General features: G+C 42.8%; 1 protein-coding gene across 1 annotated transcript; it reads right to left on the reverse strand.

Moving 5' to 3' along the window:
- Nucleotides 1–3,084: 3,084 nt before the first annotated feature.
- On the reverse strand, nucleotides 3,085–11,434 carry LOC137910773 (G1/S-specific cyclin-D2-like). Its single transcript, XM_068755175.1, has 5 exons — nucleotides 11,240–11,434; nucleotides 10,104–10,319; nucleotides 7,933–8,092; nucleotides 5,676–5,824; nucleotides 3,085–3,249 (listed from the first exon to the last, which is right to left on the reverse strand). Exons 1-5 carry the CDS (start codon nucleotides 11,432–11,434, stop codon nucleotides 3,085–3,087), a joined length of 885 nt encoding a protein of 294 aa, XP_068611276.1.
- Nucleotides 11,435–13,276: the final 1,842 nt, after the last annotated feature.

The following is a 13,276-nucleotide window of genomic DNA, read 5'->3' on the forward strand; positions in this document are numbered from 1 at the left end:
CCTGTTTGAGCTGCTGCGACGTGACGTAGCTCTGTGCGTCATGACGCACTTCGAATCACATTGTAGCGGCGTGTCAAGGGAAGTCAAGCAATTTTGTTATAGCAAATTACCGGTACATGAGTACAATTTTAAAATGATGTACGTATGTCACATGTACGTGGAGGGAAACCACATTGTGTTATTTTCAGATATTAATTCCTAAAAATACTTCTTCCATTTTCCGAGCACACGACTGGCCCGTCAACACCTCCATCCTTAATCACTCTAACGCGCTGAGCATCCTTCTCTTCCTCCAGAACGGAAGGAAAGATTTTTTAAATATGAGTTCAATAAACCAATAAAAGGGAAAGAAAAGGAGAATAAATAGACATGAACCAGTCACATGATTTTTGCCAATTTATTGAGGAGAAATTGTTGAGGTACACTGTGTGGCTGCACATGGGGCTGTCAGAGAGGAGCTTGGAAGAACAACCACAAGGAACAATGATCAAAATTTATCGCATTTAAACTTTGACCAAACCGGGTACCTCAAAATTAACAGTATTTTACCGTAATCCAATGAACTGATTCAAACATGCCAATAAAACTCCAAATATGAAAAAAAAACAATCACTTTTTTTTTTGTCTTTCTGATACACGTATAACATACAGCTGAGGCTGTTTTTTTGTTTTTGTTTTTAAAGATAGATATATGAAATAACCTCTTTTAAAGTATAGGCACTTATAACTGGTCAGTGGAAAACGCTCGACTTAAACAGAGGCACCGTCCTCCCTCCCATCGGGACGGAGAAAAGGTGAAACCCGTCCAACAACTTGAGAGTGGAAAGTGTGATGTGAAGTTTGATGAGGTAATGCGAGATGGGCTCTCGCTCTATCCATCCAAATTAACCTGAGGTACACAAACATGACAAAGAAGCAGCGAGAATATGATAGATTATAAAGATACATATAACACAATAAAGAGTAAAATATGCTAAATCAAACCAATCGACAAACACAAAGTACTTCCAGTCCCGCAAACTGTTACAATCCCTCTAGTACACATATGAAAAAAGCAAAGAAGACTTATTACATATACAACATTATAATATAGCAGCACACAAGTGAATCACAATAAGGCATCTTTGTGTAAGACTAGAAAAGAAAAGCTTCATAGCAGCAAGAGAGTGACGTGTGTAATCTTGTTTTCTCACTTTGGAATTATCTCTTTCAAATTATACAGAAAACATTTGAAAGAAATTTCTTTTCTTTTCCTGTTTAAAGCACTTTCTTGAAAACAGTTTTTTGGGGTTTTGCACAACAGAACATGCACGAATACAGTTTTGAATCAAAACTTCTCAGAATTTCTACTCGTGCAGAAATTGTTCGAAACAGTCCAAATTTCCCACCGTTGTAAATCCCTACCGACATGCATACAGAGAAAATTCACAGAAGACCATTTTAAAACTTCAGTTCAGAAAGCAGTATCCATAAAAAAAAAAAAAAAAGAGCACAACAAGAATTTTTAGGACACAGTATGATTGTAACTCTTCGAAAGAACTATTGGAAGGTTTTGGCTATGAATTATAAAAGAAATTCAAGTAAGGTTAAATAATCGCACTGAATCGAAAAAAAAAAATCTAAGTCTACAAGTGACTTGGCTTTCTTTAGTTTACTAATATACTCTAACAAAGATTATCCTACGTCTTAGTCACCTGTCGGGGCATAGCTTTCAACACAACGTGCATTACCCCATGGGAATCCAGCCCAGAAAAACAAAAAAATAATTTAAAGAAAAATGAAAGAATACATGACCCTAACAACCGCCGAACTCTCCTCAACCACCATTTTTAAGGAGTGTGTTTTTAAAAGTGCATCAATCTTGTTCCAAGTCGCCCACAAAAAAAAAAAAAAAAAGGTAATAGTAAAATTGATAAAACTAAACCGATCCCTGATGTCAGGGAGTTCTCCTCCTCCTGCACAGAAACATTTAATAGCTTAAGTTAACATCCTTGCCATTTCATCATCACCAAACTGTGTTGACATGCATCTCTTTTCAAAAACAACCTGCAAGAAAAACCTACCAGCCCCCCCCCCCCCCCCTCATCGTCTCTCTCATCCAATAACACGCCCGATGTCCTCTCAGCAAAACGTGACGGCACTTTTACCTGCGAACCAACTGCGAAACACCATCAATTGCTCTCCTGTAACATGTGGGAGTGAGACCAGGAACATAATTATAATAGTGTAGCCTCACTGAATTATAATACATGTAATGCTATTAACATACTGTAGTTGTCTGCTGATTTAGCAGTGATAGCAAGACCTTAGTATCTGACCTTGTCCTTTGTTACCCTTTGACAGTAGCAACTGCTCCAGACCTCAAGCCCCCCCCCCCCGAATGTCCTTCCTCTGTGAGCAGGCCCAGCCCACTCCTGGCCAGAACTTCTCAGCATAAATAGTAAGCAGTTCTACAGGTGCACAGTATGGTAGATAAGGAGGGAGCATCTAGCTACAGTAGCGCACCTCTGGCTGGACATCAGCTGGGTTTAAATGCATTGTACTGTTTAATTAACATTTAAATCGCTACGAAAGAAACGTTCCTGCACAAGTGACCATGAATCACGTGGAAGGAAACCCCGATAAAACTGGAAATTGATAACTGCTTGCAAAAGATAAAAGAGTAATATAACTAAATGCTAGAGAAATACACATTTATATTTCTTTTTCCTAGGTTGTATCAAAACAAATATGCATATTTCATACAATTATGCTTTTTTTTTTTCTTTCAAGTATGAAAATATATTCAGGCTTCTGTTTTGGTGAAGCCTAAGGCACTATCAAGTTTTCAAGAATTTAACATTTCTTTTTTTTTTTTTTTTAAATAGCTTGCTTGATTACATATGGCCCCGTACAACAGGTGACGGAACACCCAACCGGGTATGAAGGGGCAAAACCAAGAGGAAAAAACTAGAAATTTCTTATTTTCTAATAGTTCATAGATTGTCACGCCATCGCTCATGTGGCGGCTCGATGTCGATACTGGCAGCTCATTGGTGGTCAGTCAAAGAACCGAGTGCGTCCGAGTCGGATGGTGGTGGGAGTTCACAAGTTGACGTCCCGTACGTCTGTGGGGGTGCTGGACTGGTCTTGCTGCTCCCTCGCCTTGTTTCCTGCCCTGACCGCCGTCTCCTGCCGATACTGCGCTCCTTGCTGCAGGCTGGCAGCCAGCACACGCTCTATTTGCTCCTGGCATGCCTTCAAGCAGTCCTAGAACAAAACAAGTCGGACAGCAACAGACGTAAACAGACCTTAGGAATCAGAAACGGCTTCTTATGAAAGGCAAAACCCTCTAGATGATGCTTATTATACCAAAATGACGCTTTGGTGGAATAAGCATCATCTAGAGGGTTTTGCCTGTAGGCATCGACAAACCAACCCAACAAACCACTGAGGTTAATTTGACTATTGGAAACTGTGGATGAATTAAATGTTGTCTGTCCTTACTCCACATGGATGAAATCCTTTTTACAGCAGAAGCTCAGTTATGAGTTATAAAGCAATCAAGAACTAAAAATACAAGAAAGATCAAACAAGGCTACACATGTTCAGTAGATACTAATGAAAGACTTAGAGCTGATGGGCATAAACAACATCTTCCTTGAAACGCCCACACCGGTGTTTGCAGCTGGTCGCCCCCCCACGCCTCTGGCATGATAAATAAAAGTTATGCTCACACAACTCAAACACCAGTGGGTTTAGTCCAAACACCTGTAAGCAGACGCTGGCGTTAAGAGTCTGACTTTTTGAGCTGCGCGCTTTTTTTAAAGGCTCAGGCCATGTGCACAGCATACCGGTAGGGAATTATGTCTTGAAGTAGGTGGTCCGGTCTGCATCATGACCAGAACAAAGGGTACCCCAGTACACTCCTGGAGCCCTCCCTGACAAGACCTACGCATGTCTGAGGTCTGACTATGGGGGGGGGGGGGGGGGGGCGGGGGGGACGACAACGTGCAGGGTCAAGGCTCCGAAAACAGCCCTGTCATCCATCGGGGACCAGGTTGGGCAGACCCTTCCCTGCAGCCCCCCCTTGGGTTTAGAACATAGGACGGTGTGACCAGACGTTTAAGGACAAAGTCTCATGTGAAAGGGGGGTCTTCTCTCCGACCGAAACCCTCTGCAGGTCTGTGTGGTATCTGTGGGAGGTCCGCCTCACCGGGCCGGCGGCGGGGCTCCTAAAAGAGCGAACCGAGGCTCACAAAGAGGCCAGCATTCCTTTGAAATGTAGGGATAATTGGAACCCGATGGGCTGGAGTTGCCTGTTGTGACGGCTGGGTTTGCAGGGTGCTTGTTGTCATGGCAACATAACCACAGACTAAATCGGCAACAGAGTTGCTCATTGGCTGCAGCACTTTTTTTGGAGTTCTCGGCACCTGAACTGGTTGTGATGTAAAAGTGTAAAAGTGACTCATTGTGACAAAGAAAGTGAACGCAGGGATACATCTGGTGCGAGTCGTATCGTTTGTGTCCGACTGATAAAAATAATTCATGAGACTTTGTATCTGCGGTGACTTTCATCCATTATACTGGGAATTTAGGCCATAAATCACGATTTAATTTGCCATTTATCTCGGCCAGCATGTCCAGATGAAGTGTAACTCGTTCTACTTTTGCATTTATAGCATTCATGAACAAGGATTTATTTGATGGATTTTGTTTTTATTGCTTATTGTATTGTATTTATTGTATTATTTTAGCAGTAAGTATTTTATGTGGCATTTTTGGTCCGTCTTGTCCTGTAAATGTTGACACACTTGAGCTTTTTCTTTCGCACCCTGTTCCAATGTGGTTTATACTGCAAATGGAAAATAACCTGAACTAATCACAGACTGCTTTAAGTCTATGGAGAATTATATAGTCTGATGGAATTTATACCGCTGTACCTATATACAGTCAAATGTTCGTTATAATTGCATGTGATCAAATGTAATCCACGGCTCCTCGTTCACTAGCATTGCATTTATAACAATTACCTATTTGATATATTAATGCTGATTAATACAAACAATGAAATTCAGTGAAATGTTATTGCTATTAATTCTATGAAGGATCATTCATGCCAATGTAATCCACAATATAAGGCCTCTGAGCACATGTTCTGAAGATCCATTCTCTCCTACTACATCTATAATTCACCGACTACATTAAAGTCTGTCGGTTAGCATGTGTTTATCAACTCGAGCAAAGAACAGCTTTGGTTTGTGGAAAGCTCGGACAGCCCATCCATTTCTTTCATGAGCCTTTGCTCTGGGAAAGCTGCTTATGGACTCCATTACGGACTTCTCCCCCCACCAGGAGGGGGCACACAGCCCAAGTCGGAGCCATGCAAAGAAATTGCATGGCTCCTACCACAAGAATGTGGGATCTGAGTTTTAAGAAGACATTCCCTCTGCCGCTGCTCTTTATAGCAACAGTCTGGCTCCGCGACCAAGAGCCAAAAGCTTCTCTATGAAAAGTAAAATGGCTTCAATCTGCCGCCGCTGAAGTCATCGCTGTTGTTTACCAAAGGGCCTTTTTTATGCTGCTGCTGCACGATGCAGCAATGATTATTATTAACAATGCATTCCTATGTAGCTCCGAAGCATTCGAGTCATGTCTTGTGACTGCTCTGGATTTCCGTCGCTGTCGTTACTCACCACCTCTGTGTTGGTGATCTTTGCCAGCAGATCTGTCAGGTTGTCTCGACTCAGCCTCTGGTCAGTGTGGTCCAGCTGCAGGCCACAGACGGCGGCTCCCGTGCTGCCGGTGGCAATCATGGAAGGAGGGTTCATGGCCAGGCGGTCATCTAATGGCGCGAGAGCATTGATGCGCAATTAGTCGAGCAGCAGCTTTGGGTTGTGGTCGCAGAGGGAAATTGCATTTATAACTGCAACAATTCAAATTAAGCATAAATAACTGCCCAAGCGGCGCAAACATCTGAGTCATTCCCAACATCTGATGCTCCCGGGGCCGAATCCGACTTCCCCACAGTCTGAGTTTCAACAGATGTAACTGCACAATGTAACCTGCGTGTTTCCCCATATTGAAACTTAAGCGCTGATTAGAAAAGCAGGGTTGGAATCATCCTACTGGAAACACAATGAGCTCCAGGAATGAATGGTGGAGGAGGAGGAGGAAGAGGAAGCACACCTCTGCTTTTGAACTCATGACAATAACTGAAAAACTCTTTCAGCAATTTTAGATCTTAAGTTCACTTTTATTTTGATGTCAACAGGAAATCTGAAAGCAATAATCAAAAGAAGCCCCTTATCTGATGACCCGAGTCTTCCGGAATAGCGACAAGATGTCCTCAAGACATTTTCACAAGACTACCGAGAGAAACCGGCCGTGAACGAATCTTCATCAACAGTTATTGAAGGAGCGCTATGTGGAAGATCTGAAAATATTTAGCCCAATATGAAACATTCCAAGTTTATCCAAGGGGTGAAACGCGCTTCCCCTCGTGTCATCGCTCTCAGTCAATCCTTAAATGGTCACGATGTTGCCTTAAAAACCAACGTTACAGTCCTCGCGAACGGTCGCAGAAACACGAGCGCCTCATGTCCAACGTCAAAGTTAGATAAACTCAAACTGGTTCCTCCCATCTGTCATTATTTTTGATTTTGTTTTTTCTTGTAGTTACTTTGAATATTTTCAAACATCGTCGATGTGCCTCGCAAAAAAAAAACTAGTGAAGGTAGCAAGGGCATGCCTTTATTTACTTGGGCCTGACCACCAGTGCTGCTCTGAATGCAGCTCCTGGAGGGCTTTCCCACTGTTGGATTCAGGCTCCTTCCAGTCACAGCACATGGACATGACAAACACCGGTCCAATGTTGACCCGGTGCTACCGCCAGCACGTAGCCCATGCCCAGTAGGAACCCAGCTGTGTTGGGCCCCACAGCTTTGATTTAAAGCTGGATGCTAGCCCGCTTCACGACACCCACCTTGTCCTGCAGGGGCCAGCTGTCCATAAGGAGGAGGAGCTCCCTCCATTATAGGAATAACATCTCAACTCCATATAAAACTCCAAACATTTACATTACTACATAACCACAGCAGTCCTCTTTTCTTTTCCCACTGCGGCTGCTTTGCGCTTGAATATAACCAGCTGCTTATGAATAGCAGAAGCGACCACTGAAACACGCCCAAAATATATAAAAAATAAAAAACACAGCGTGACACAAACTGGGCTCAGCAGGGCATGAAAGTCAATGAAATTGCCGATGGATCCAATAACTCGCCCGAGCAAATAAGTGCTTATTGGGCTGGATCGGACCACACTGGTGTTTTTGGTGGAACTTTGTTGCACTTAGATGGCCTCCTTCGTATTACTTCCATCATGAGTTTAAAAGCAGGCAGCAGATGAAAGGAGGTCCTGTGATAGAGGAGTCCTCTACGCTACACGAATTAGGTCGACTATGCTGTACTGATTCCGTCTCGGGAATGAAAACATTATAGGGATTCCTAATACAGGCAAAGGAATACCACTACAATTCACCTCGTGAGAGACCTAAAGGCACATCCAAGTTTGTTTGTCCAAGTTTATTTTGGACATGAGGCCGGGGGGGCCGGGGGGGAGGAAGGAAGATCACTGGATTGCCGCCCATAATTTTTAATACCCGAAAGCCTCCCTGTCAACAAACAATATAGGTTGAGCAGAGAAGGAGTTCTGCTGCAGCAAAGCGCATATATCCTGGAATACAATCAGTATCATTAAGTGTGTAGGTGACTCATGTAAACAAAGAGAACATTTAAAGCAGCGCTCAGAAAGGCCCCCACGACTAGAGGTGGAGGGCAAAAGGCAGTCAATAGTGTGCGTGTGTGTGTGTGTGTGTGTTCTTGTGGATGTGGGAATAGGCGAGTGAGCAAACAAGAAATGAAAGGCACATTAAACGACGTGCAGCTGTGTTACCTGTTGCACACAGGGCAACGAATGTCTGCGTGTGCTTGCGGACCATTTCCAGCTTGTCTTTGGGAAGAGGAAGCCTGCGTATGATGGGTTCAATAAAATCATTGGGGATGACTGAGGCCATGTTCCACTTCAACTTCCCGAGCACGACCAGCTCCCAATCCTAAAAAAGACAGGAAAAAGAATCAGTTCAAACTCAGTTTGTGGCAAAAAAAAAAAAAAAAATCGACTTATTCAGGGAGCTAAATGTTTCACAGCCTTTCCTTCAGTCAAAAAAGATAAATATGGCTTCAGAGGAAGTGCTTCTCTAAGAGGAGTAACATTTCTTGACTTTATCGCTCCTTGCTGTATCTTATTATCTGCATGCCTTTCTCATTCCTTGCATCCTTTGTATTCACATCGCCGCCATGTGACAAGCTTTGCTCTGCTTGGAGGCCCTGCCAATGAGACAGCTCGCCCCTTCCTTCCTGTCACAAGCCTCAAACAGCCACAATGACTTTGCACTGCACAGACGCCTTGCTCAGGGGCGACTCCTCGTACAGTCAAGCTTTTGTACCAGCAAAGAAACGCGCTTGCCTTATGATTTAATTTCTGGTGTGTTGGTCCGACCTTAAAAAGTCACTCATTTTCCAAACATTTGGCTTTCAGTATGTATCGAGTAAGAAAAAGACACATTTAAAAATGTGTGCTTGATGATATTGGGAAATGCAAATTGCACCAACATTTGGCGAGAGACGTTCAGGGAGAGAACGAGCTATCGTTGTCATTTCAACTCAACTGTGGCCAAAATAAACCAACAAAAATACAATTCTCAGTTATAAAAAATGGTCATTAGTCACGCTGTGTCAATACAGTAATGAGATTCTCTTCAGATCTCTCAAAGTAAACTTTGCTTTCCAATTTTCTCTTAAACTATTATTAGTACCGACCAAGTCCTGCTGCAATGAATCATCCGAGTCGATTTTGTAAATGCAGATTTTTTTCCCCCCCCCAACATTACTCAAACCCCTCAAAATTGGAAATGACTCAAATAAAAGGTGTGGAAATGCCGAGCTCGAGTTGGAACAGTCCCCATCACCCGATACGTATCGGACATCTCCACCATGTTTTTTCCTCCACACCGGTTTCCTGTACATAAGTCGACACACACCCTTGTATTTAATCTATTTTAGTCTGTGAGGAGATTGCTGACTGTGAGATGACCGAGACGGAGGTTTGCTGTCTGTGTGCTCACTTCCTGGCCAGCTGCCCTGACACAACCACCCCTCCCACCCATTTTGGACTTCCAGCTATAGAACCAGTAGGCGCAAGAGCGTTCATTAGAAGGAAAGAGCCGGAGCATCTCCCCCCGGCTCCTGCTGCTTTCATAGTGCATCCTGTCAGGATATCCAGGAATCTGGAGCTTTAGCATCAAATGGGAGAATGTCATTTCCCTCAACAGCTGTAAGCCAAAAAAAGAGAGGCCGCACTGTATAGAGAACATGTGGAGCTGTTTGTTTGAAATCAAAAGCAGAGTTGACCTCAAAATTGTCCTAAAGAAATTGCATGCTACGGCTGCTTGACACTGTAGAGTTATCCAGATCAGGCACCTTAAATGGAGGATCATTTGTCACCTGGATGGACCAAAAACACGATCATATTTTAGAAATGATGGGTAATAGATGGGTTTTTACAAATTCCATAAAAATCATTAACTGAGAAAACTATACAAACTTAAAAACAATCGCTAGCATTGTAGCAAATGCTACAATGCTAGCGATTGCTCTCAAAACTTCTTTGTTTGATAACCTTCCCCCAAACTGCACTTAAGATGCATGTTCCTCTTGATTAATACTCACATATCTGTAAAATGATCCAATTAAAGAGTATATTTGGCCGACATAAATACTCGCCTATGTATATCTCATTAAACTACAGGAGGAATTCCATGTACAGCAAAGATATCCTAATTCTATGTTGCATAACTGGCACTAGATGGCACCATACGCCTCTCCAGCCCACACACGGGTCCAAAGAAAGGCTGTGGCTGTTTCGTGCACAGCCCCACTTATAAGGAAGATGGGATACTTCCTGTGAAACCAATAAAGCTATTAGCTATTATAAAATCAACCTAAAACATGACACTGCATTTTTATATGCTGAATGAATGGGGCTTTTGAGATTCCGCTTCTTACCAGCAGTTCTTGCGGCGTGATGGAGTTATCTGTGTACATGCAAAGTTTTTCTGCCGATAGCGGCCTGCAGTCCTTTAACTTGGAGGCCAGGAAAACGCACACAGCTCCCAGCAGCTGCAAGAAACTCTTCCTGGTGGGCACCACTGCTAAAAATCTGTCCAAATAATTAATGGCTAGCGGGAAGACGTCTTCATTACTGTTCTCCTCTTCACATACCTAAAGAGAGATCAAATGTAAACACATGTTAGGAGTAGGTTTGCATTCATGCAAATAAATTAGAATAAGAAAAAGGACTCAATTATTTAAACTACGTTTTAACGCATGGGTGTAGTTGAAGATGGGGATGGTTTTGCTTTTATTTGTCTATGCTCGTTTGGTCAGAGCTTGGAGAATAATTTTACATTTGTCTTTGCACAGAACAAAAAATGGTTGTAAAGCCATCAAAAAGGCATAAAAGAACTGAGTTCAAGAGAAAAGCTTTCAGGAAAAAAAAACCCTGTCGCCATTCGACGCCTCTTCCTTATTGGAGCTCGTCGTCTTTCAAGGATATTTAGAAATATATATATAAAATAGAGGGCGTCGCGTCGGAGCTTTATGAAGCGTGCACAGTGTTCAGAAGTCGTGTTAAAATACTTTCCGACAGTTAAATTAAGGAATTACATGCAAACAGCGAGTGTTTTTTAGCCATAAAGAATGAAAGTGAATCTGCATGCACGTTGCCCGACCACAGGCAACGAGCTAGTCACATTCAAAAATTGATAATAATTACTCTGAAGTGGGAATGTCGGGTTTTCAATTATGTAAATTCGGGAAAACGTCCCCTCTGTCGCCTGAGATAGTCGACGAGCCAAAAAAAGCAACCAATTCCCAGCTATAAACCAATGTAAACACCGGAGCTAGGCTAATTCTCTGAAGCTCATTTTTCCCCTTCATGGTGGAATTTCCGACTCTCCCACGCCTTCGGTGAGTCATTCTCATCCAATTGTCAAATAGGTCAGCATCCATGACGACTTTCTCGCAACTAAATGATCCATTTTATGTGTCAAAAATCTGCGTAAAGCCTCGTGTAAACATGCGAAACCCCCCCTCATTAGCTAAAGGGTTAGCCGCATCGACGCGTAAAGATGCCCACAAACCTCGTGCATCCAACCTGCAACCATTCTTCTCATGTAAGGTTGGATTTCCTTCTGGACCCGCTGGAAATAGGAGCACTGAGGTAAAAACCTGTCCTCGATCGTTAATAAGCGTTGCAACACTCTGCCGTCGAAGATGATGTTCGGGTCGAGCTGGGCTCTCACGGCTACGTCCGACTCCAGGCAGTAAAGCTCCATGACTCGGCCCCCACTTCTCCCCCTCCCCTCCTCTCCTCTTTTTATTTTATTTTTTTTAGAGCTAAATAATAGAAATAAAATAATAAATATTGTCACGGTATTGTCGACAAGGGACAGGAGGAGGAGAAGTGCCCAGGATGAAGCATGAGGCTGGGACTGCGGGGATCGATCCAGCCTTGCTGCCTCTCCAGCTTCGCTTCTTCCTCTGACTGTCCCCGCGCGCGACGTCAATGCGGATGCTTTGGTCAAACACAACTTCCGGCTCGGCCTTTCAGAATAAAAGCTGCAGTTCGTCCAAGTCCGTACTATCCCCCATGTGATGCTTTTACAGCAGCCGCTTGCTTCCCTTCCTTTTTCTGGAATCAGCATTTATCTCTTCCTCCGTTCGTATGAAACTTTCACAGACAGGCGGGCCGACTATGACGTAGCACACATACGCTTCCCAATTGGTTTAGATACAATCCTCTTTTATGGTCCTTTTAGACTGCATGAAACGCAGGGTAATAAAAGCAATTGATATAGTAATTAGGGGTTTTCTGGGGTCGTTGCTCATTTCAGATATCAAAAGAAATTATTTTTACGCAGAGAGTTACACTAAAGGTGTAATAACAGATTGCATATGGCAGCAAAGGCCCAAAAGACACAGTCGCCATCCAAATGACTGATGTCAGGGTTCTATCAAAGTAAGAAGAAAAAAGTTACTGACCCATGTACTGTCAAACTATAAACTATAGACTATAAATTCCTCCATAAATCTTTACAAGCCAAGGTTCCAATTCACCTAATTCACGCGTTTTTGGTGTTGGAAGAAAGCCGAGAACCCACAGAGAACCAATAACAACGACAAATTAAAAGTGGAATCTTTAAAATGTACGTGGATGGAATTATGATTATGTTTTCCCCCTGTGAAGCAATTTCTGGCCACACCTCCATCTCCCTGTTGTATACGTTCATTTTCCAAACTAGAAAAGCAGTCAGAGAGCACAGACCTCCCCCAAGCAGCTCATTCCCCTCCTAATTGGATCTACACCGTCCACATGGTGATCTGGATCATCACTAAAAGGAGCACGTTTCATGTAGAAAATGCTAACCGATGTGTGCAATTACCTAATAATGCAGTTTCCTTGTCAGTGGCTGCAGAATATTGTTCAAAATGAAGTAGATATTATATCATGTGAGGCCCGCCTGCGCCTGGAGCCAAACATGAAATCGTCACCTTTTGTGTGCCAGATGTCTTGCATATAGCGGAGACAATACCCCAATCACTGTATAATTCATGAACTTTAAAATGTTTAGGTTATTGTATAAAACAAGGGATATTATCTTAGTTGACGGCAACTTGGCCGTGAATATCAACAAGAAGATTTCTGTATATAGAAGCTGGAGAAATGCCACAACACCCGTTTTAGAAATCATAGACAGTTTACATTATTATATGCAGTGTATGCTACAAATCAGCATTTTGTACTGTCTACAATCAGCTCTGTATATATTCAACCCAGATGGCCCAACATATGGTATGTAAGGACCTGACAATGAATCATGGAGTTCCTAAGAAAACATCTTGCCCAAAATGCTCAGCTAATTGTGCCTCAAATATAACATAGTGCATAAAGACTATTCATCGAGTAGCAGTATCTGCTGCTAGTTTGCATGCTCCCCCATCTGCATTAAAACAGCTGCTCATCGCTCGGTTTTTATAAGACGTCTGTCATTGGAAAGGCAGTCGAAATATCTCCAAGTCAACTTAACATGTCACACGTAACACAAGATTTCCTGTCATGTCTTTGCAGGTATAAACGTGCTCAGCTACAGTCAAAGCTGTTCTTCATTGACCTCACT

The sequence above is a fragment of the Brachionichthys hirsutus genome, chromosome 22 (genome assembly GCF_040956055.1).
Source record: "Brachionichthys hirsutus isolate HB-005 chromosome 22, CSIRO-AGI_Bhir_v1, whole genome shotgun sequence".
NCBI lineage: Eukaryota > Metazoa > Chordata > Actinopteri > Lophiiformes > Brachionichthyidae > Brachionichthys > Brachionichthys hirsutus.